This window comes from Salmo trutta, chromosome 2 (assembly GCF_901001165.1).
Source record: "Salmo trutta chromosome 2, fSalTru1.1, whole genome shotgun sequence".
Classification (NCBI taxonomy): Eukaryota; Metazoa; Chordata; class Actinopteri; order Salmoniformes; family Salmonidae; genus Salmo; species Salmo trutta.
In genome coordinates, this window is record NC_042958.1 from 50326262 (window position 1) to 50352297 (window position 26036).

Consider the following 26036-nt stretch of genomic DNA (forward strand, 5'->3'; position numbering starts at 1 on the left):
TGGCTGACTTACAGCAAATTGAGAAATTATGTAACTAAACTCAACAAAAAGAACAAGAAACTGTATTATGAAGCCAAGATCAATGATACAAAGAATGATGGAAAAAAACGTTGGAGTATTTAAATGAAATTATGGACAGAAAGACATTCATCGAATCAGATGGCTTATTCATCACAAAACCATTTGATGTTGCCAATTATTTTTATAATTAATTCATTGGCAAAATGGGCAAACTTAGGCAGGAAATGCCAACAATGAACACTGAGACATCGTATTCATGCATAAGAAAACAAATAATGAAAGAAAAGCATTGTAAGTTAGAATTTTGTAAAGTTAGTATGGGAGAGGTACAAAATAGATTGTTATGGATCAATAATGACAAACCTCCTGGCATTGACAACCTACAGTGTGGGAAAAAAGTATTTGATCCCCTGCTGATTTTGTACGTTTTCCCACTGACAAAGAAATGATCAGTCTATAATTTTAACGGTAGGTTTATTTGAACAGTGAGAGACAGAATAACAGCAAAAAAATACAGAAAAACGCATGTCAAAAATGTTATATATTGATTTGCATTTTAATGAGGGAAATAAGTATTTGACCCCCTCTCAATCAGAAATATTTCTGGCTCCCAGGTGTCTTTTATACAGGTAACGAGCTGAGATTAGGAGCACACTCTTAAAGGGAGTGCTCCTAACACAGCTTGTTACCTGTATAAAAGACACCTGTCCGCAGAAGCAATCAATCAATCAGATTCCAAACTCTCCACCATGGCCAAGACCAAAGAGCTCTCCAATGATGTCAGGGACAAGATTGTAGACCTACACAAGGATGGAATGGGCTACAAGACCATCGCCAAGCAGCTTGGTGAGAAGGTGACAACAGTTGGTGCGATTATTTGCAAATGGAAGAAACACAAAATAACTGTCAATCTCCCTCGGCCTGGGGCTCCATGCAAGATCTCACCTCGTGGAGTTGCAATGATCATGAGAACGGTGAGGAATCAGCCCAGAACACCATCACCACCGTCAAACATGGAGGTTGAAACATTATGCTTTGGGGGTGTTTTTCTGCTAAGGGGACAGGACAACTTCACCGCATCAAAGGGACGATGGACAGGGCCATGTACCGTCAAATCTTGGGTGAGAACCTCCTTCCCTCAGCCAGGGCATTGAACATGGCTCGTGGATGGGTATTCCAGCATGACAATGACCCAAAACACACAGCCAAGGCAACAAAGAAGTGGCTCAAGAAGAAGCACATTAAGGTCCTGGAGTGGCCTAGCCAGTCTCCAGACCTTAATCCCATAGAAAATCTGTGGAGGGAGCTGAAGGTTCGAGTTGCCAAACATCAGCCTCGAAACCTTAATGATTTGGAGAAGATCTGCAAAGAGGAGTGGGACAAAATCCCTCCTGAGATGTGTGCAAACCTGGTGGCCAACTACAAGAAACGTCTGACCTCTGTGATTGCCAACAAGGGTTTTGCCACCAAGTACTAAGTCATGTTTTGCAGAGGGGTCAAATACTTATTTCCGTCATTAAAATGCAAATCAATTTACAACATTTTTGACATGCGTTTTTCTGTATTTTTTGGTTGTTATTCTGTCTCTCACTGTTCAAATAAACCTACCATTAAAATGATAGACTGATCATTTCTTTGTCAGTGGGCAAACGTACAAAATCTGCAGGGGATCAAATACTTTTTTCCCTCACTGTAGATGGAAAGCTACTGAGGATGGTAGCTGACTCTATAGCCACTACTATCTGTCATATTTTTAATCTGAGTCTAGAGGAAAGTGTTTGTCCTCAGGCCTGGAGGGAAGCCAAAGCCATTCCTCTCCTCTCTCCTGTTCCAACCCTTTCTCTCTCCTCTTCCAACCCTTTCTCTCTCCTCTCTCCTCTTCCAACCCTTTCTCTCTCGTCTTCCAACCCTTTCTCTCTCCTCTCTCCTGTTCCAACCCTTTCTCTCTCCTCTCTCCTTTTCTAACCCTTCCTCTCTCCTGTTCCAACCCTTTCTCTCTCCTCTCTCCTGTTCCAACCCTTTCTCTCTCCACTCTACAGTTTCAATCCTTTCTCTCTCCACTCTCCTGTTCCAACCCGTTCTCTCTCCACTCTCCTGTTCCAACCCTTTCTCTCTCCACTCTCCTGTTCCAACCCTTCCTCTCTCCACTCTCCTCTTCCAACCCTTCCTCTCTCCTCTCTCCTGTTCCAGCGGCCGTTACTGGTTCTAACAGCAGACCTATCAGCTTGCTGCCAGCTCTTAGCAAACTGTTGGAAAAATGTGTGTTTGACCAAATACAATGCTATTTGTCTGTAAACAAATTGACAACAGACTGTCAGCATGCTTATAGAGAAGGGCACTCAACATGGACTGCACTGACACAAATGACTGATAATTGTTTGAAAGAAATTGATAATAATACGATTTTCAGAGCTGTACTCTTAGATTACAGTGCAGCCTTTGATATTATTGACTATAACTTGTTCTTGAGAACTTATAATTTATGTATTTCAACCTCCACCATATGTTGGATTCTATCTAATAGTAATGATATAGTAATGGAAGCATCTCTAATGTCAAACATGTAGGATGTGGTGTACCACAAGGCAGCTTTCTAGGCCCTCTACTCTTTTTATTTTTTATACATTTTTACCCCTTTTTCATGATATCCAATTGGTAGTTACAGTCTTGAAGGTCGATAGCCATGCGTCCTCCAAAAGACGACCCTGGAAACCAGCTGCTAGAGCGCGATGAGGCAAGGACATCTCGGCCGGCCAAACACTTCACTAACCTGGACGACGCTGGGCCTCATGGGTCTCCCGGTCATGGCCGGCTGTGAAAGCCCTGAATCGAACCCGAATCTGTAGTGACACCTCTTACACTGCGATGCAGTACCTTAGACCGCTGCGCCACTCGGGAGGCCTAGGCCCTCTACTCTTTTCTATTTTTACCAATGACCTGCCACTGGCATTAAACAAAACCTGTGTGTCCATGTATGCTTATAATTCAACCATATATGTGTCAGCAACCACAGCTAATGAAGTCACTGAAAACCTTAACAAGGAGATGCAGTCTGTTATGGAATGGGTGGTAGGTAATAAACCGGTCCTGTACATCTCTAAATCTAAGAGCATTGTATATGGTACAAATCACTCCCTAAGCCCCAGACCTCAGGTTAACCTCTTATAGCTCCTTAAGGATAGGGGGCGCTACAGCAAATTTTGACAAAAATACGTGCCCATTTTAAACGGCCTCCTACTCAAACTCAGAAGCTAGGATATGCATATAATTAGTAGATTTGGATAGGAAACACTCTAAAGTTTCTAAAACTGTTTGAATGGTGTCTGTGAGTATAACAGAACTCATATGGCAGTCAAAACCCCAAGACAGATCCTAACAGGAAGAGGAAATCTGATTTGTGGAATCACCTTCAGCACTTTGCCTATAAAACACACCGTGAGTTAGGATTTATTGAGCACTTCCTAAGGCTTCCACTAGATGTCAACAGTCTTTACAAAGTGGTTTGAGTCTTCTATGGTACAAACTGACCGAAAGAGAGGCTTGGGAAGTTGGTCATAGAGGGAGGGCCATTACTACTATGACACGGGCGCCCATGGCTACCCTCCCCTTTCGAAACGTTTTGTAAGACAATGCAATCGTCCCCCTTGAATATTATTGAAGCTCTGGTTGAAAAAGGCCCTAAAGATTTATGTTATACAATGTTTGACATGTTTGAACGAACTTAAATATTTTTTTTTTGCACATGCGTGACGACAAGTCCCGCGCGCTACAGTACATTTTGAGTAGCCTTCGGAACGCGCTAACAAGAAGAAGCTATTGGGACATAAATTATTAACTTTTTCGAACAAAACTACATTTGTTGTGGACCTGGGATCCCTGGAAGTGCCTTCTGATGAAGATAATCAAAGGTAAGGGAATATTTACAATAGTATACAATAGTATATTTGATTTTAGATGGTTCCAAGATGGCGCTAACCTGTATCGCCTAGCCTATTTTTCGGAGCATAGCATTCCCTTTTATTGCAAAGTGTGATTTCCCAGTAAAGTTATTTTTAAATCTGGCAATGCGGTTGCATTCACGAGATGTTAATCTATAATTCTTTGAATGACAATATTAAATTTAAAAAATGTTTTCAAATAGTAATTTAGTAAATTGTAGCGCTGATCCACCGGATGCATTTGAAGGAAAATATTTTCTGATGTAAAATGCTGTTTTTATATATAGATATGAACTTTATCGAACAAAAGAATGCATGTATTGTGTAACATGATGTCCTAGGAGTGTCATCTGATGAAGACAAAGGTTAGTGCTTCATTTAGCTGTTTTTTGGTTATTTGTGATGCATGTGGTTGGTCAGAAAATGGCGGTGTGGCTATTTTGACGATGTACTCTCCTAACATAATGTAATGTTTTGCTTTCGCTGTAAAGCCTTTTTGAAATCAGACAACGTGGTTCGATTCAGGAGAAGTGTATATATAAAACGGTGTAAAATAGTCCTATGTTTGAGAAAAACAAAAATATTAGATTTGGTTATGGTTAGGTTATGAATATGGCGCTCTGATTTTTGCTGGATGTTGATCCCGCATACGGGACCAGCCTTTCAAGAGGTAATGAATGGTGTGGCTGTTCAACAAGTTGGGGAGACTAAATTACTTGGTGTTACCTTAGATTGTAAACTGCCATGGTCAAAATATATAGATTCCATGGTTATAAAGATGAGGAGGGGTCTGTCCATAATACAATTCAATACTAAGTACAGTAGTACAGTATTATATAGAGCCATTATTAAATTGAACTCCCTTCTATCTCATATTGCTCAAATGAAGCCTGGTAAACAAAAAGAAGATAATGCAACACTTCACAGCTCTACGCCTCTCCCTATTTGACCTAGATATTTTGTGTGTATTTATTGATATGTTGGCTACTTGTGCCGTTTTTAAAACGTTACATTTATGTAGTTCTGTCCATGAGCTGTTCTTGTTTATTAATGTTCTATATTTTGTCATGTTTCATGTTCTGTGTGGACCCCAGGAAGAGTAGCTGCTGCTTTTGCAACAGTTAATGGGGATCCTAATAAAATACCAAATAGAAAAGTTTGAGAAATTATTATACGTTGACTAAAACTTAAACAGTGACACATTTAGCATATACATTGCACATTAACACTGCAGAGCATATGGATTCTTGAGAAACGCTGTATATGCAAGATCTGCTTTGGGGTTTTGGCTATTTTCCTCTATTCAATTGACTTCTAATGAATGGAAATGGTTTGCAACTAACATTGTCTCCATACTTCTATGAAAATGAATTTGGGTTCTACAAAATGTCCACTATTTGTCCTTCCACAGTGACTATGATCATAAGATCTGTTGTCTGAGCCAAGATGGAGCGGGCCTTGTGTTTCACAGCCAGATCAAACGTTTTCACAACCTGCCTGCAATTAAATATTAACGTTCTCAGAGCAGGCAACATTTTCACTTCCTTTCTCATTTCAGGACATTTAAAAGTTTTACCTGTCAGGAAATGTATTGCTTCCTTCCCAAAACCAATGGGAAACCAAAAATTTACGTTCCCACAACTTCCAAGGAACCAAATGTGCTAGCTGGGCACTCACCATGACCCACTTTGCTGTAAATAACTCTGCACGCATGCACACACCTGTAACCTGTCTATCAGCACCCCACACACTCCTCTAATCTCATCCGTTCCTCTTGCCTCCTCTTTTCTGCCATTCCTCTGTTCTGTGTTTGTAATTCAAATTCAAACACAGATGGACAAGCCATGGCTGCTGGCTCAAACCGTGTTTGCATGCGTTTGTGTGTGAATGTTTGCAACTCAGCCAGTTATCTCTAGGTTGAGACATGAGAGAAAATCATGGCTCCAGGGCGCTTGCATTGCTCAGGCAATTAACATGCTCCCCTTGGAAAGCTAAAATATCCACGGCTCCACTGCAGTAATTGCCTTGTTGAAGATATCCCTTCCCAGACAGACACACAGACAGACACCTAGACCAAGCGGCTGACTCTCGCTTTGTGGTGTGGTGACAGCTTTGAATTGGCTCAGCCTACCCAAACTTGTGTCTAATTCATTTTCAATCTGCAATTTGCATAATTGAATCTATTTGTGTGATGGTAATGTGTTTGGTCCTCTGCTATAAACATCTGTGCTGTTGAGGAGCATCAGATGTGATGGGATACTGCCTCCTGTGTGTATCCATAACACCTGTAAGGCCAGGTGGTTATAGGGAGCTCCAAACCCGTTAAAAACATAAAATTGCATTTTTCATTACGGTCAGGTTCGATTATATAGGGTTCTGTTCTGAATGTTATCTAACTTTATACTTGCATGCATTATTACTACATTCTTACTTTGAATTAATCTGTACTTTAGTGTAACAGCTTCTCAGAAAACCCCCAGCGACCTGGCAGAGACATATACCAGTTATCACTGAAATTACACATGCTCCCAAAAGATAACATTGGACTTCAAAGCCTGGAGAACAGACAGAGAAATGCGTCCCAAATGTGAAATTGAGAAGCGGGGCCCGTTTCACAGCACTAATAGATTATTCACAGATGTCTTAGTGGCGGAAAAAACAACAGCAAAGACTAAAGAGGACTAATCTGGTTTCATAACCAACATTTGGTTCTTCTTCAGAACATCCCCCACTTCAATGATTCAGGACAGAGTGAGAGTGAGATTGAGAGAGAGGTCCGCTCACCAACAAAGAATTCACAAAATGGGACAAACACCAAATTGAGACTGCATGCAGAATTCTGCAAAAATACCCTCCTTGTACAATGAAAAACATCAATTTTTTTTAAACATTTTAGTCATTTAGCAGACGCTCTTATCCAGAGCGACTTACAGTAGTGAATGCATACATTTTGTACATTTTTTTTCTCCGTACTGGTCCCGTACTGGTCCCCCTGTGGGAATCGAACCCACAACCCTGGCATTTGCAAACACCATGCTCTACCAACTGAGCCACACGGGACAAATAATGCATGCAGAGCAGAATTTGGCTGATACCCGCTAATTATTAAAATCCAGAAAAGAGCGGTTAAATTCTACAACCACCTAAAAGGAAGCAATTCCCAAACCTTCTATAACAACGCCATCACCTACAGAGAGATGAACATGGAGAAGAGTCCCCTAAGCAAGCTGGTCCTGGGGCTCTGTTCCCAAACACAAACAGACACCACAGAGCACCAGGACAGCAACACAATTAGACCCAACCAAATCATGAGAAAACAAAAAGATAATTACTTGACACATTGGAAAAAATTAACAAAAAAAGAGAGCAAACTAGAATGCTATTTGGCTCTAAACAGAGAGCACACAGTGGCAGAATACCTGACCAATGTGGCTGACACAAACTTAATGAAAGCTTTGACTATGTACAAACTCAGTGAGCATAGCCTTGCTATTGAGAAAGGCCGTCGTAGACCTGGCTCTCAAGAGAAGACAGGCTATGTGCACACTGCCCACAAAATGAGGTGGAAAATGAGCTGCACTTCCTAACCTCCTGCCAAATGTATGACCATATTAGAGACACATATTTCCCTCAGATTACACAGATTCACAAAGAATTAGAAAACAAACCCAATTTTGATAAACTTCCATATCTATTGGGTGAAATACCACAGTGTGCCATCACAGCAGCAAGATTTGTGACCTGTTGCCACAAGAAAAGGGCAACCAGTGAAGAACAAACACCATTGTAAATACAACCCGTATTTATGTTTATTTATTTTGCCTTTTGTACTTTAACTATTTCCCCAATGTTACAACACTGTATATATTCATAATATGACATTTGCAATTTCTTTCTTCTTTTGGAACTTCAGTGAGAGTAATGTTTACTGTTCATTTTTATTGTTTATTTCACTTTTGTTTATTATCTATTTCACTTGCTTTGTCAATGTTAACATATGTTTCCCATGCCAATAAAGCCCTTTGAATTGAATTGAATTGTGAGAGAGCTAGAGAGAGAGAAGATGAACTGACTCCCTGATCGGTTCCTCTTTTCCCCTGCTCTGTCTGTTTCTGTCTAACTAATGAGAAGTTAAAGGAAAGAACCCCTGAATGGGAGGTCTAATTTAATAGAGGGGAGACATGCATCAAGGTTATGTTGGTCGAACTGGAGGAATCACACTTATTCAATTGTCTGTTTTAATTGAATATTTGCTCTGCTGAGCCACAATTACTTGAAGAGGTTTCTAATAAATGTAATCGTTTTGGTGGTGGGGAAATAAAAAGGAAAGGGAGATCGGGTTTCACATTATTGGACACACTCGTTATCTCTCTCTTTCACGCTCTCTCTCCCTCTCTCTCTATCCATCTTTCACTCTCTCTCCCTCTCTCTCTCTCTCTCTCTCTTTCACTCTCTCTCTCCCTCTCTCTCTATCCATCTTTCACTCTCTCTCCCTCTCTCTCTCTCTCTCTCTTTCACTCTCTCTCTCCCTCTCTATCTATTCATCTTTCACTCTCTCTCTCTCTTTCACTCTCTCTCTCTCCCTCTCTATCTATTCATCTTTCACTCTCTCTCTCCCTCTCTCTCCCTCTCTCTCTATCTTTCACTCTCTCTCCCTCTCTCTCTATCCATCGTTCACTCTCTCTCTAACTTTCACTCTCTCTTTCGCTCTCTTTCACTCTCTCACTCTATCTAACTTTCACTCTCTCTTTCTCTCTCTGTCTCTTTCACTCTCTCTCTCTATCTAACTTTCACTCTCTCTGTCTCTCTCTTTCTCTCTCTTTCTCGCTCTCTCGCTCTCTCACCCTCACTGTCTGTCTGTCGTCCTGTCTGTCCCTCTGTATGTCTCTCTCTCTCTCTCCTCATGTCTGACCAAACATAGAGAACATATTTTATTTGTCCTTCCTTGTTTTCACTTAAAGGGATACTTCGGGATTTTGGCAATGAGGACCTTTATCTACTTCCTCAGAATCAGATGAACTCATTGATACATTTTTTTTTGTCTCTATGTCCAGTAGGAAGGAAGTTAGAGGTAGTTTTGCGAGCCATTGCTAATAGCGTCTATGGGTATCTGCTAGCATGCTAGACAGCCAAAAAACATAAACTCGACTCACCGTCGCCACATTTCAGTAGCAAGAGGTTCTCAAGGTAAGGCTATTCAGCCTATTCACTGCCTGTATCTGCCCAACTTAGTTGGTTTTGTGCTTATAGCTATTAGAGGTATTGTGGGGATGGTCAACATCACCCTGTTCTGGCTGCTGGCGGTCAGCCCCCTCCACCAAGAAACACACTATCACCTACAAAGTACAGAAAGACACTATCAAATCAAATCTTATTTGTCACATGCTTCGTAAACAACATGTGTAGACTAACAGTGAAATGCTTACTTACGGGTCCTTTTCCAACAATGCAGAGTTAAAGAGTTTCAAAAAATTGAAATGGTGACAAAAGGAATAAATACACACTGAAAAACAATAACTCATAAAAATAATATGTCAATATACAGGGAGCACCAATAGCGAGTTGATGTGCAGCGTTACGAGGTAATTGAGGAAGCTATGTACATTTAGGTAGGGTTAAAGTGACTCGGCAACAGGATAGATAATAGACAGTAGCAGCAGCGTACGTGAAAGTGTGTGTGTGTGTGGCGTCAGCATGCACGTGTGCGCATGTTATGTGTGTGTGTATGAGGTGTGTGTGTGTGTGTGTGTGTGTGTGTGTGTGTGTGTGTGTGTGTGTGTGTGTGTGTGTGTGTGTGTGTGTGTGTGTGTGTGTGTGTGTGTGTGTATTAAGTCAGTGGAAGAGAAAGAGAGTTAGTGCCACGAAGGGTCAATGCAGGTAGTCCGGGTAGCCACTTGATTAGCTATTTAGCAGTCTTGTTTATCAGTCTTATGGCTTGGGGGTAGAAGCTGTTCAGGGTCCTGCTGGTTCTAGACATGCTGCTTTCTATGCACTAGCAGAGAGAACACTCTATTGCTTGGGTGGCTGTAGTCATAAACAATTTTTTTGGTCCCTTTCTCTGACACCGCCTGGTATAGAGGTCCTGGATGTCAGGGAGCTCGGCCCCAGGGATGTACTCTGCCATACTCACCACCCTCTGTAGCGCTGATGCAGCCAGTCAAGATGCTCTACATGGTGCAGCTGTATACATTTCAGAGGATCTGAGGGCCCATACCAAATATTTTCATAATCTTGAGGGGGAAGAGGCGCTGTCGTGTGTGTGGACCATGTTATTTAGTAATGTGGACACTGAGGAACTTGAAGTTCTCGACCTGCTCCACTAAAGCCCCGTCGACGTGAATGGGGGCGTGCTCACCCATCCGTTTCCTGTAGTCTTGATGATGGTGTTGGAGTTGTGCACAGTCCGGGGTGAACAGGGAGTGCAGGAAGGGACTAACAACATACCCCTGAGGAGCCCCCGTGTTGATGGTCAGCGTGGTAGATGGGTTGTTTTCTACCCTCACCACCTGGGGGCAGGCCGTCAGGAAGTCCAGGATCCAGTTGCAGACGGATGCGTTCAGTCCCAGGGTACTGAGCTTTGTGATGAGTTTGGAGGGGACTATGATGTTGTGTGAAGCAGTTCAGAGCTGTTTAGTGCTGTACATTGTGTATCTGGCCAAGGCTGACAGCCTGCCAAACTGACACACACTGATCAGGGAGTGTTCAGCACTGACAAGGTGAGGTCGGTGCAGAGACTAGTGTGTGTATGTGTGGGAGTGTGTGTGTGTGTGTGTGTGTGTGTGTGTGTGTGTGTGTGTGTTCAGCAGCATTGAGAAGGTGAATCAGACTGTTCTAGTGCAGATAGCTCTGATGTTCGAGATATGGAAACACAGAGGTACATTAGCCCCGTGGAGACACCAAAGCCCTAAATTACTTTTGACTTGAAAACGTTCTCTCTTGAGACATGAAAAAGTTCCACTGGAGTTGCTACCAAAGCGTTCAGTGAACTTCTGTGAGACTAGGAATCTGTAAAATTCACATAACAGCCAAAAGGGCTGTTTGACAAGAGCAGTAACTAGCAAGCTCTACAGTTCTACATTTTTGCTCTGCATGCTGCTTGAAATGTATTACAAACCTCGTCTTTGTGTGACCTCTAGCTCCACAAACTTTCCCTCCCTCCCTCCCTCCCTCAACAGGGCCTGGCCTATGTTAAAAGTGTTTAATAAAGTACAACGTGTTTGTTAGTTGTTAAGCCTGTGTTAAAAGATGCTTGAAATTATTAAAATATTTTAAAAAGCAATTGTGATTGTGTTGAATTTCGATTGTGTTGAATTGTGATTGTGTTGAATTGTGTTTGGGAAATAAAGACAGACATGGTTTTTTAAAAAGTAGTGGTAGTATTTAATTCAGTACAGCCAGTTGTAGCTGTCCTTACCCAGGGTAAGTTGTGCTAAGAGAACACTTGTTTTTACACAAACTATGTTTTTTACAGGATTACTAGTTTGGGAATGGGAGGGCACTCTCGTCAATCGGAATGTTTACATGAAATGTGATTATTTCTACGGACACACAACATCCTGAAATATATGTAGATATCTTTGTTAGAAAGGATATTATATTTCACTTGACATAGTGAAGCTGAATGTAAAAAGTGGCTCAACTTACCCAACTCTCCCCTACGTGTAAATGTACTTAGTGAATAAAGGTGATTCTGATTTCACCCTCTGCTATTTTTCTATCTCCAGTTTTTTATTACATGTATTTATTTCACCTTTATTTAACCAGGAAGGCTAGTTGAGAACAAGTACTCATTTACAACTGCGACCTGGCCAAGATATATCAAAGCAGTGCGACAAAAACAACAACACAGAGTTACACATGGGATAAACAAAAGTACAGTCAATAACACAATAGAAAATGTCTATGTACAGTGTGTGCAAATGTAATACGATTAGGGAGGTAAGTCAATAAATAGGCCATAGAGGCAAAATAATTACAATTTAGCATTAACACTGGAGTGATAGATGTGCAGATGATGATGTGCAAGTAGAGATACTGGGGTGCAAAAGAGCAAAAAAATAATAACAATATGGGGATGAGGTAGTTGGGTGGGCTATTTACAGGAGGCCTGTAAACAGGTACAGTGATCGGTCAGCTGCTCTGACAGCTGATGCTTAAAGTTTCAGAGGGAGATATAAGTCTCCAGCTTCAGTGATTTTTGCAATTCGTTCCAGTCATTGGCAGCCGAGATACGGAAGGAAATGCAGCAAAAGGAGGTGTTGGCTATGGGGATGACCAGTGAAATAGTGCATGCTATGGGTAGTTGTTGCTATGGTGACCAGTGAGCTGAGATAAGGCAGGGCTTTACCTAGCAAAGACTTATAGATGACCTGGAGCCAGTGGGTTTGGAGACGAATATGTAGTGAGGGCAAGCCAACGAGAGCACACATGACACAGTGGTGTGTAGTACATGGGGCTTTGGTGACAAAACGGATGGCACTGTGATAGACTACATCCAATTTGCTGTAGAGTGTTGGAGGCTATTTTGTAAATGACATCGCTGAAGTCAAGGATCGGTAGGATAGTCAGTTTAATGAGGGTATGTTTGGCAGCATGAGTTAAGGAGGATTTTTTGCGAAATAGGAAGCCGATTCTAGATTTAATTTTGGATTGGAGATGCTTAATGTGAGTCTGGAAGGAGAGTTTACAGTCTAACCAGACACCTAGGTATTTGTAGTTGTCCACATATTCTAAGTCAAAACTGTCCAGAGTAGTGATGCTAGTTGGGCGGGCGGGTGCGGGCAGCAATCGGTTGAAGAGCATGAATTTAGTTTTACTAGCATTTAAAAGCATTTGGCGGCCATGGAAGGAGTCTTGTATGGCATTGAAGCTCATTTGGAGGTTTGTTAACACGGTGTCCAAAGATGGGCCAGAAGTATACAGAATGGTATTTGTTGTCTGCGTAGAGGTGGATCAGAGAATCACCAGCAGCAAGAGTGACATCATTGATATATACAGAGAAAAGAGTTGGCCCGAGAATTTAACCCTGTGGCACCCCCATAGAGACTGCCAGAGGTCCGGACAACAGGCCCTCTGATTTGACACACTGAACTCTATCTGAGAAGTAGTTGGTGAACCAGGCGAGGAAGTCATTTGAGAAACCAAGGCTATTGAGTCTGCCAATAAGGATGTGGTGATTGACAGAGTCGAAAGCCTTAGCCAGGTCAATGAAGACGGCTGCACGGTACTGTCTTTTATCGATGGCGGATATGATATCGTTTAGGACCTTGAGTGTGGCTGAGGTGCACCCATGACCAGCTCGGATACCAGAATGCATAGTGGAGAAGGTACGGTGGAATTCGAAATGGTCGGTGATCAATTTGTTAACTTGGCATTTGAAGATTTTAGAAAGGCAGGGCAGGATGGATATACAGTTGAAATTGGAAGTTTACATACACTTAGGTTAGAGTCATTAAAACCCATTTTTCAACAACTCCACAAATTTCTTGTTAACAAACTATAGTTTTGTCAAGTCGGTTAGGACATCTACTTTGTGAATGACGCAAGTAATTTTTCCAACAATTGTTTACAGACGGATTATTTCACTGATAATTCACTGTATCACAATTCCAGTGGGTCACAAGTTTATATACACTAAGTTGACTGTGCCTTTAAACAGCTTGGAAATTCCTGAAAATGATGTCATGGCTTTAGAAGCTTACGTTACGCTAATTGACATAATTTGAGTCAATTGGAGGTGTACCTGTGGATGTATTTCAAGGCCTACCTTCAAACTCAGTGTCTCTTTGCTTGACATCATGGGAAAATCAAAAGAAATCAGCCAAGACCTCAGATAAAAAATTGTAGAGCTCCACAAGTCTGGTTCATCCTTGGGAGCAATTTCCAAATGTCTGATGGTACCACGTTCATCTGTACAAACAATAGTACACAAGTATAAACACCATGGGACCACGTAGTCGTCATACCGCTCAGGAAGGAGAAGCGTTCTGTCTCCTAGAGATGAATGTACTTTGGTGCAAAAACTGCAAATCAATCCCAGAACAACAGCAAAGGACCTTGTGAAGATGCTGGAGGTAACAGGTACAAAAGTGTCTATATCCACAGTAAAACGAGTCCTATATCGACATAACCTGAAAGGCCGCTCAGCAAGGAAGAAGCCACTGCTCCAAAACCACCATAAAAATGCCAGACTACGGTTTGCAACAGCACATGGGGACAAAGATTATCGTACTTTTTGGAGAAATGTCCTCTGGTCTGATGAAACAAAAATTGAACTGTTTGGCCATAATGACCATCGTTATGTTTGGAGGAAAAAGGGGGAGGCTTGCAAGCCAAAGAATACCATCCCAATCGTGAAGCACGGGGGTGGAAGCATCATGTTGTGGGGGTGCTTTGCTGCAGGAGGGACTGGTGCACTTCACAAAATAGATGGCATCATGAGGCAGGAACATTATGTGGATATATTGAAGCAATATCTCAAGACATCAGTCATGAATTTAAAGCTTGGGTACAAATGGGTCTTCCAAATGGACAATGACCCCAAGCATACTTCCAAAGTTGTGGCAAAATGGCTTAAGGTCAACAAAGTCAAGGTATTGGAGAGGCCATCACAAAGCCCTGACCTCAATCCTATAGAAAATTTGTTGGCAGAACTGAAAAAGCGTATGTGAGCAAGGAGGCCTACAAATCTGACTCAGTTACACCAGCTATGTCAGCAGGAATGGGCCAAAATTCACCCAACTTATTCTGGGAAGCTTGTGGAGGGCTACCCGAAACGTTTGACCCAAGTTAAACAATTTAAAGGCAATGCTACCAAATACTAATTGAGTGTATGTAAACTTCTGACCCACTGGGAATGTGATGAAAGAAATAAAAGCTGAAATAAATCATTCTCTCTACTATTATTCTGGCATTTCACATTCTCAAAATAAAGTGGTGATCCTAACTGACCTAAAACGGAATATTTACTTAGATTAAATTTCAGGAATTGTGAAAAACTGAGTTTAAATGTATTTGGCCTAGGTAAATGTAAACTTCCGACTTCAACTGTAGGTCTATAACAGTTTTTGTCTAGAGTGTCTCCCTCTTTGAAGAGGGGGATGACCGCGGCAGCTTTCCAATCTTTATGGATCTCAGACGATACGAAAGAGGTTAGTAATAGGCGTTGCAGTTAAACAGAGTAGATGTGGATTACAGTCTCTCTCTCATAATCTGTATGGGTGCCGATGCCCATGTTTCCCCTGCAATGGCCCCGGGGTATCCCTGTACCGACCCCTGGCATGTAAACACACCCTCATAATAGTAATCACCTGAACATGGAACCATGAGCTCTGGAACACATCCCATTTCCGCTCATTTTCAAATGATCTGTTATTATATGGCAGGGGGCGCATTGAGGTGCCACACTTTGCTATTGTTGTTTCTACGCTATGGCATCTAGGAACACAAATGTCATATGGTAATTCATGAGTGTGTGTGTGTGTTGTGTTTCATGGTAATCCTTCACAAGGGATTGTGTTTTGTCCTCTATGGTGGTAACAGATCACTGTGTGTGTGAAGCAATATGTATTATGGTTAAATCCTGCCAATGTAGAGTTGAATCCATGAATTATAAAGCCATCGGGATCCTCTGTAAAGAACTCCACTGTGACAAACAACCGACTTTGTTCACTGGGATAAAAATCGGTGAAACGTTTAGCCAGCAACATTGATCAGGGATCTTTACATGCCAAGTTTCCTAACAAACCATACAACAGCATTGTAGAACCACACAATGCTCCCCAAACAAAGCAGAAGGGAACCTACAATGCAGCGACATCCATCACCTCAGCCAATAAGACTGCGTCTGAAATAGCACCCTATTCCGGATTTAGAGCACCACTTTTGACCAGAGCCCAGAGTAGTGCACTATATAGGGAATATGGTGACATTTTGGACGCACAATGAGAGTAACATTGTTAAGTGTTTGTTTACCTTGCGTCCTCCCGTGTTGAGCCGGATGGGCGTGAGGAAGGGGTCAAAGATCATGTGGCTGGTTTCGATGTTGATGGGAGACTGCCTCTTCCCCACGGAGCACAGGTTCCACGCTGAGTTCACTAGCCCCCAGAATGACGGTACTGCAACACACAAAGAGGTAGAGACAAAACAGTTAGCATGTGTTGCTAAAGTTGATGTTTCAATATGGCACAAAACGGTTAGCATGTGTTGCTAACAACATTGTTTCAATAGGGCACAAAATGGTTAGCATGTGTTGCTAAAGACAACATTTCAATATGGCACAAAACGGTTAGCATGTGTTGCTAATGACGACATTCCAATAGAGCACAAAATGGTTAGCCTGTGTTGCTAATGACGATGTTTCAATAGAGCACAAAACGGCTAGCCTGTGTTGCTAAAGAGATACTGGTTACAGGACAGTGTTTTGGCTCTTTGTTAGGTCTGCTCTATGGTGCTATGAAGGTGATAGTAACAATTTGTCCTATGGAAGAGCATAGATATCATGGAATAACATGTAAAGTTAGCACACACACACAGTCCAGTTTGAATTATTGCTAATGTATACAGGTCATCCAGAAGATCCCCAAGCAGGAAATGGATATGTGCAGTTACAGACTTGCAAAGAACAAAGTTAGTAAACTATAGCATCATTATCCACTTCCACTTCTACTGTACTGCTGGAACAGTGCTACCTCTGTCTCTGTCTCTCTCTCTCTCTCTCTCTCTCTCTCTCTCTCTCTGCCTCTGTCTCTCTCTCACTCTCTCTGTTTCGTTCTCTCTCTGTGTGTCTCTCTATCAATTCAATTAAAATAAATTCAAAGGGCTTTATTGGGATGGCAAACATATGTTTACATTGCCAAATCAAGTGAAAAGGATAATAAATGAAAGTGAAATAAACAGTACATTTTTTTACATAAACATTACACTCACAAAAGTTCCAAAGGAATAGTGACATTTCAAATGTCATATTATGGCTATAAACAGTGTTAGAATCATAATAAACATTTGTATAACCATAATAAACAGTGTTATAACCATAATAAACAGTGTTATAGCCATAATAAACAGTGTTATAGCCATAATAAACAGTGTTATAACCATAATAAACAGTGTTATAAGAGTGTTATAACGAGGTGCAAATAGTTATAGGTTGTATTTACAATTGTGTTTGTTATTCACTGGTTGCCCTTTCTTAATAACAAATGTTATTTGTCACATGCGCCTAATACAACAGGTGTAGACCTAACAGTGAAATGCTTACTTACAAGCCCTTAACCAACAATGCAGTTTTAAGAAAAACAACTAAAAAAATAAAAAAATAAAAGAAAGATATAATAATTAAAGAGCAGCAGTAAAAAAACAATAGCGGGGATATATACAGGGGGTTCCCCAACAAAGCATCGGTTAGTCAAGGTAATTGAGGTAATATGTACAAGTAGGTAGAGTTATTAACCTGTCTGGGCAGGGGGCAGTATTTTCACGGCCTGATAAAAAACGTACCCGATTTAACCTCTCTAAGGTAGGGGGCAGTATTTGCACGGCCGGATAAAAAATGTACCCGATTTAATCTGGTTATTACTACTGCCCAGAAACTAGAATATGCATATAATTGTTTGATTTGGATAGAAAACACCCTAAAGTTTCTAAAACTGTTTGAATGGTGTCTGTGAGTATAACAGAACTCATATGGCAGGCAAAAACCTGAGTGATTCTGTACAGGAAGTGCCCTCTCTGACCATTTCTTGGCCTTCTACACTCTCTTTATTGAAAACTGAGGATCTCTGCTGTAACGTGACACTTCCTACGGCTCCCATAGGCTCTCAGAAGGCGGCAGAACGTTGAATGATGACTTTGCAGGCCATGGCTGAAAAACAGTAGCGCATTTGGTAAGTGGTCGATCTGAGAACAATGAGACGGGGGCGTGCGTGCACGTGAAGAGTCCATTTTAGATTTTCAGTCTTTGAACGAAAACAGGGTTTCCCGGTCGGAATATTATCGCTTTTTTACGAGAAAAATCGCATAAAAATTGATTTTAAACAGCGGTTGACATGCTTCGAAGTACGGTAATGGAATATTTAGACATTTTTTGTCACGATACGCAATGGGCGCGTCACCCTTCGTTACCCTTCAGATAGTGTCTTGAACGCACGAACAAAACAGAGGATATTTGAACATAACTATGGATTATTTTGAACTAAACCAACATTTGTTATTGAAGTAGAAGTCCTGGGAGTGCATTCTGACGAAGAACAGCAAAGGTAATCCAATTTTTCTTATAGTAAATCTGAGTTTGGTGAGTGCCAAACTTGGTGGGTGTCAAAATAGCTAGCCCGTGATGGCGAGCTATCTACTCAGAATATTGCAAAATGTGCTTTTGCCGAAAAGCTATTTTAAAATCGGACATAGCGATTGCATAAAGGAGTTCTGTATCTATAATTCTTAAAATAATTGTTATGTTTTTTTGTGAACGTTTATCGTGAGTAATTTAGTAAATTGTTAGTAAATTCCCCGGAAGTTTGCGGGAGGTATGCTTTTTCTGAACGTCACATGCTAATGTAAAAAGCTGTTTTTTTATATAAATATGAACTTGATTGAACAGACATGCATGTATTGTATAACATAATGTCCTAGGTGTGTCATCTGATGAAGATCATAAAAGGTTAGTGCTGCATTTAGCTGTGGTTTGGGTTTATGTGACATTATATGCTAGCTTGAAAAATGGGTGTCTGATTATTTCTGGCTGGGTACTCTGCTGACATAATCTAATGTTTTGCTTTCGTTGTAAAGCCTTTTTGAAATCGGACAGTGTGGTTAGATTAACGAGAGTCTTGTCTTTAAAATGGTGTAAAATAGTCATATGTTTGAGAAATTGAAGTAATAGCATTTCTAAGGTATTTGAATATCGCGCCACGGGATTCCACTGGCTGTTGAGTAGGTGGGACGATTTCGTCCCACATACCCTAGAGAGGTTAAACTGGTTACTACTCTTGCCCAGAAACGAGAATATGCATATTATTAATAGATTTGGATAGAAAACACACTGAAATTTCTAAAACTCTTTGAATGGTGTCTGTGAGTATAACAGAACACTTTTGGCAGGCAAAAACCTGAGAAAATTCCAAGCAGGAAGTGGCCTGTCTGAGAATTTTTAGTTCTTCTTTTGATTCTCTATCGAAACTACAGTATCTGTGGGGTTACGTAGCACTTTCTAAGGCTTCCATTGGCTCTCTAAAGCCTTCAGAAAGCGGATTGAGGAGTCTCCTGTCTCTGGGCAGAGGATAGTAGCTCAGTTTTTCAGTGGTCTGCCTGGTGACAAAGAGATTGGATATGCGCTTTCACGTGACCACGCTGTTTTTTCTTTTCCTCTTTGAATGAATACACTATTGTCCGGTTGGAATATTATCGCTATTTTACAAGAAAAATACCATAAAAATTGATTTTAAACAGCGTTTGACATGCTTCTAAGTACGGTAATGGAACATTGTGAATTATTTTGTCTCGAAATGCGCTCGCGCGTTACCCTTTGGATAGTGACCTGAACGCACGAACAAAACGGAGGTATTTGGACATAACTATGGATTATTTGGAACAAAAACAACATTTCTTGTGGAAGTAGCAGTCCTGGGAGTGCATTCTGACGAAGATCAGCAAAGGTAATACAATTTTTCTAATACTAATTCTGAGTTTAGTGTGTCCCAAACTTGGCGGGTGTCTGAATAGCTCACTGTGATGGCTGAGCTATGTACTCAGAATATTGCAAAATGTGCTTTCTCCGAAAAGCTATTTTAAAATCTAACATAGCGATTGCATAAAGGAGTTCTGCATCTATAATTCTTAAAATAATTGTTATGTATTTTGTCAACGTTTATGATGAGTAATTTAGTAAATTTACCGGAGGTTCTGAACATCACACGCCAATGTAAAAAGCTGTTTTTTGATATAAATATGAACATGATTGAACAAAACATGCATGTATTTTATAACATAATGTCCTAGGAGTGTCATCTGATGAATATCATCAAAGGTTAGTGCTTCATTTAGCTGTGTTTTGGGTTTTTGTGACATATTTGCTTGCTTGGAAAATGGCTGTGTGATTATTTTTGGCTATGTACTCCCCTAACATAATCTAATCTTTTGCTTTTGCTGTAAAACCTTTTTGAAATCGGACAATGTGGTTATATTAAAGAGAGTCTTATCTTTAAAATGGTGTAAAATAGTTTTTGTATTTCGCGCCACGCTGTTCCACTGGCTGTTGAATATAGTGGGACGGTTACGTCCCACCTAGCCCATAGAGGTTAAAGTGACTATGCATAGATAACAACAGAGAGTAGCAGCAGCAGCCGTGCAGTAGCAGAGAGAACAGTCTATGACTAGGATGGATGGAGACATTGGCAATATTTTGGGCATTCCGCTAACACCACCTGGTATAAAGGTCCTGAATGGCAGGAAACTTGGCCCCAGTGATGTACTGGGCCCTACGCACTACCCTCTGTAGTGCCTCCGAGCAGTTGCCATACCAGGTAGTGATGCAACCCGTCAGGATGGTCTCGCGGGTGTAGCTGTAGAACCTTTTGAGGATCTGAGGACCATTGCCAAATCTTTTCAGTCTCCAGAGGGGGAATAGGTTTTGTCGTGCCCTCTTCACGACTGTCTTGGTGAGCTTGGACCATGTTAGTATGTTGGTGATGTGGACGCCAAGGAACTTGAAGCTCTCAACCTGCTCCACTTCAGCCCCGTTGATGAGAATGGGGGCGTTCTCGGTCCTCTTTTTCCTGTAGTCCACAATCATCTCCTTTGTCTTGATCATGTTGAGGGAGAGGTTGTTGTCCTTGCACCACATGGTCAGGTCTCTGACCTCCTCCCTCTAGGCTGTCTCATCATTGTCGGTGATCAGGCCTACAACTGTTGTGTCATCGGTAAACTTAAGGATGGTGTTGAAGTCCTGCCTGGCTATGCAGTCATGAGTGAACAGGGAGTACAGGAGGGTCCTGAGCACGCAGCCCTGAGGGTCACCCGTGTTGAGGATCAGCGTGGCGGATGTGTTGTTACCTACCCTTACCACCTTGGGGCGGCCCGTCAGGAAGTCTAGGATCCAGTTGCAGAGGGAGGTGTTAAGTCCCAGGGTCCTTAGCTTAGTGATGAGCTTTGAGGGCACTATGGTGTTGAACGCTGAGCTGTAGCCAATGAAGACCATTCTCACATAGGTGTTCCTTTTCTCCAGGTGTGAAAGGGCAGTGTGGAGTGCAATAAAGATTGCATTATCTGTGGATCTGTTGGGGCGGTACGCAAATTGGAGTGGGTCTAGGGTTTCTGGGATAATGGTGTTGATGTGAGCCATGACCAGCCTTTCAAAGCACTTCATGGCTACAGACGTGCTACGGGTCAGTAGTCATTTAGGCAGGTTACCTTAGTGTTCTTGGGCACAGGGACTATGGTGGTCTGCTTGAAACATGTTGGCATTACAGACTCAGACATGGAGAGGTTGAAAATGTCACCTGCCAGTTGGTCAGCGCATGCTCAGAGTACACATCCTGGTAATCCGTCTGGCCCTGCGGTCTTGTGAATGTTGACCTTTGAACTTTTGTAGTCTGTAATAGTTGCAAGCCCTGCCACATCCAACGAGTGTCGGAGCCGGTGTAGTACGATTTGATTTTTGTCCTATATTGACGCTTTGCCTGTTTGATGTTTCATCTGAGAGCATAGCAGAATTTCTTATAAGCTTTGGGTTAGAGTCCGCTTCTTGAAAGCGGCAAATCTAACCTTTAGCTCATGCGGATGTTGCCTGTAATCCATGGCTTCTGGTTGGGGTATGTACGTACAGTCACTGTGGGGAAGACATCATTGGTGCACTTATTGATGAAGCCAGTGAATGATGTGGTGTACTCCTCAAATGCCTTCGAAAGTATCCCGGAAACATATTCCAGTCTGTGCTGGCAAAACAGTCCTGTAGCTTAGCATCTGCTTCATCTGACCACCAGTCACTGGTGCTTCCTGCTTTAATTTTTGCTTGTAAACAGGAATCAGTAGGACAGAGTTATGGTCAGATTTGGCAAATGGAGGGCGAGGGAGAGCTTTGTATGCATCTCTGTGTGTGTAGTAAAGGTGGTCTAGAGTCCCCGGCCTCTAGGAGCGCCGCCTCTGCATGAGCATTTTCCTGTTTGCTTATTGCCGTATACAGCTAATTTAGTGCGGTCTTAGTGCCAGCATTGGTTTGTGGTGGTAAATAGACAGCTACAAAGAATATAGATGAAAACTCTCTAGGTAGATAGTGTGGTCTACAGCTTATCATGAGATACTCTACATCAGCTGAGCAAAACCTTCAGACTTCCTTAGATATCGTGCACCAGCTGTTGTTTACAAATATACATAGACCATCACTGTCACGTTCATTTGAATGGCCGGACCAAGGCGCAGCATGTGTTGAGCTCCACATGTTTTATTCAAGTGAAACTTTCAAACAAAAACAATAAACAAGCAACGAAACATAAAGTAACGTAGTGCTACCTGCACATACACAAACAATATCCCACAAAGCAGGTGGGAACAGGGAACCCTTAAGTATGATCCCCAATTAGAGACAACGAACATCAGCTGCCTCTAATTGGGAACCAAACTAAGAGCACCAACATAGAAATTAAAAGACTAGAACACCCCCTAGTCACGCCCTGACCTACAACACCATAGAGAACCAAGGGCTCTCTATGGTCAGGGCGTGACAGTCACCCCTTGTCTTACCAGAGGTTGCTGTTCTATCCTGCCGATACAGTGTATAACCCGCCAGCTGTATGTTATTGATGTCGTCATTCAGCCACGACTCTCTGAATCAAAAGATATTACAGTTTTAAATGTCCCGTTGGTAGGATATACGTGCTTGTAGTTCGTCCACTTTATTATAGAGCGATTGTACGTTGGCCAGTAGTACTGATGACAAAGGCAGATTAGCCACTCGTCGCCGGATCTTTACAAGGCACCCCGATCTCCTTCCATGAAACCTCCGTCTCATTCTCCTGCGAATGACGGGGATGAGGGCCTGTTTGGGTGTCTGGAGTAAATCCTTCTCAACCGACTCATTAAAGAAAAATGATTTGTCCAGTTTAAAGTGAGGAATCGCTGTTCTGATGTCCAGAAGCTCTTTTCGGTCATAAGAGACGGTAGCAGCAACATTATGTACAAAATAAGTTACAAACAATGTAAAAAACAAACAAAATAACACGGTGGGTTAAGAGCCCAATAAAAGGCAGCCACCCCCTATGACGCCATCTTGGAAACAGGTCACAAATATTGCTGCTGTGATGGCACAGTGTGGTATTTCACCCAATAGACTTTGGAGTATATCAAAATGTGATTTGTTTTTGAATTCTTTCTGGGTTGTGTAATCTCAGGGACATATGTGTCTCTAATATGGTCACACATTTGGTATGAGGTCAGGAAGTGCAGCTCAGTTTCCACTTCATTTTGTGGGAGGTGTGCACATTTTCTGTCTTCTCTTGAGAGCCGGTCTGCCTACGGCAGCATCTCTCAATAGCAAGGCTATGCTCACTGAGTCTGTACATAGTCAAAGCTTTCCTAAATTTGGGTTAGTCACGGTGGTAAGGTATTCTGCCACTGTGTACTCTCTGTTTAGGGTCAAATAACATTCTATTTGCTCTGTATTTATGTTAATACTTTACAATGTGTCAAATAATTATCTTTTTCTTATCTTATGATTTGGTTGGGTCTAATTGCGTTGCTGTCCTGGGGCTCTGTTTCTGTTTGTGCTTGTGAACAGAGCCCCAGGACCGGCTTGCTCAGGGGACTCTTCTCCAGGTTCATCTCTCTGAAGGTGATGGCTTTGTTATGGAAGGTTTTGGAATCACATCTCTCTCTCTCTCTCTCTCTCTCTCTCCCTGAATGAAAGGACAAATTTAATAGAGGGGAGACATGCATCAAGGTTATGTTGGTCGGACTGGAGGAATCACACTTATTCAATTGTCAGTATTAATTGAATATTTGCTCTGCTGAGCCACAATTACCTGAAGAGGTTTCTAATAAATGTAATCATTTTGGTGGTGGGCAAATAAAAATAAAAGGGAGATTGGGTTTCACATTATCTGACACTCGTTCATTCTCTCTCTCTCTCTCTCTCTCTCTCTCTCTCTCTCTCTCTCTCTCTCTCTCTCTCTCCGTCTCTCTGTCTCTCCGTCTCTCGCTCTCTCTCTCGTTCTCTCTCTCTCTCCATCTCTCGCTCTCTTTCTCTCTCTCTCGTTCTCGTTCTCTCTCTCTCTCTCTCTCTCTCTCTCTGTCTCTCGCTCTCTCTCTCTCTCTCATTCTCGTTCTCCCTCTCTCTCTCCATCTCTCTCGCAATTCAATGAAATTATATTATTTCTCTATTGCTCTGTTTCTCTTCTTCTTTCTTTTTTTCCCCACAGATGTCTTAAATAATACTTGGCCACAGAAGACAGGAACTCACATCCTGCAAAGAGGGAAGGACGTCTTCATCGTTCCTAGCATTCCACACGGAATGACAACTCCACAAGGAAATAGAAATAGAATGTGTATTGTGTTAGTGAAACTTCTGTAATATGTCTGGAGGAGCATGGTGTGGATGAAATAAGAGCATGTCCATTACACAGCCCAGAGAGCCAGCATGTTATCACATCTTACTAGAATCAGCCACAGCACCTGCTGTCCAATACACCACACAACCCAACCCTGCTGTCTAATACACCACACAACCCAAACCTGCTGTCTAATACACCACCACCTACCCCTGCTATCTAATACACCACAACCCACCGCTGCTGTCTAATACACCACACAACCCACCCCTACTGCCTAATACACCACACAATCCACCCCTACTGCATAATACACCACAATCCAACCCTACTGTCTAATACACCACAACCCACCCCTGCTGTCTAATACACAACAACCCACCCCTGCTGTCTAATACACCACAACCCACCCCTGTTGTCTAATACACCACAACCCACCCCTGCTGTCTAATACACCACAACCCACCCCTGCTGTCTAATACACCACAACCCACCCATCCTGTCCAATACACCACAACCAACCCCTGCTGTTTAATACACCACAACCCACCCCTGCTGTCTAATACACCACAACCCACCCCTACTGTCTAATACACCACAACCCACCCCTATTGTCTAATACACCACAACCCACCCCTACTGTCTAATACACCACAACCCACCCCTACTGTCTAATACACCACAACCCACCCCTATTGTCTAATACACCACAACCCACAACTACTGTCTAATACACCACAACCCACCCCTGCTGTCTAATACACCACAACCCACCCCTGCTGTCCAATACACCACAACCCACCCCTACTGTCTAATACACCACAACCCACCCCTACTGTCTAATACACCACAACCCACCCCTACTGTCTAATACACCACAACCCACCACTGCTGTCTAATACACCCCAACCCACCCCTGCTGTCTAATACACCACAACCCACCCCTGCTGGCTAATACACCACAACCCACCCCTGCTGTCTATTACACAACAACCCAACCCTACTGTCTAATACACCACAACCCACCCCTACTGTCTAATACACCACACAACCCACCCCTACTGTCTAATACACCACAACCCACCCCTGTTGTCTAATACACCACAACCCGCCCCTGCTGTCTAATACATTACAACCCACCCCTACAGTCTAATACACCACAACCCACCCCTGCTGTCTAATACACCACAACCCACCCCTGCTGTCCAATACACCACAACCCACCCCTTCTGTCTAATAAACCACAATCCACCCCTGATGTCTAATACACCACAACCCACCCCTGCTGTCTAATACATTACAACCCACCCCTATTGTCTAATACACCACAACCCACCCCTGCTGGCTAATACATTACAACCCACCCCTACTGTCTAATACACCACAACCCACCCCTGCTGTCTAATACACCACAACCCACCACTGCTGTCTAATACACCCCAACCCACCCCTGCTGTCTAATACACCACAACCCACCCCTGCTGTCTAATACACCACAACCCAACCCTACTGTCTAATACACCACAACCCACCCCTACTGTCT

The 26036-nt window shown here is 42.3% G+C and overlaps 1 protein-coding gene across 2 annotated transcripts in view; it reads right to left on the reverse strand.

Moving 5' to 3' along the window:
- Window positions 1-26036, reverse strand: part of LOC115156605 (carbonic anhydrase-related protein 10) — a 336872-nt gene that overhangs the window by 172633 nt on the left and 138203 nt on the right. For both annotated transcript variants that reach the window (XM_029704115.1, XM_029704107.1), the window contains exon 4: window positions 15933-16075. In XM_029704115.1, the coding sequence (XP_029559975.1) occupies window positions 15933-16075 (143 nt within the window). The remainder of the gene's footprint in view (window positions 1-15932; window positions 16076-26036) is intronic.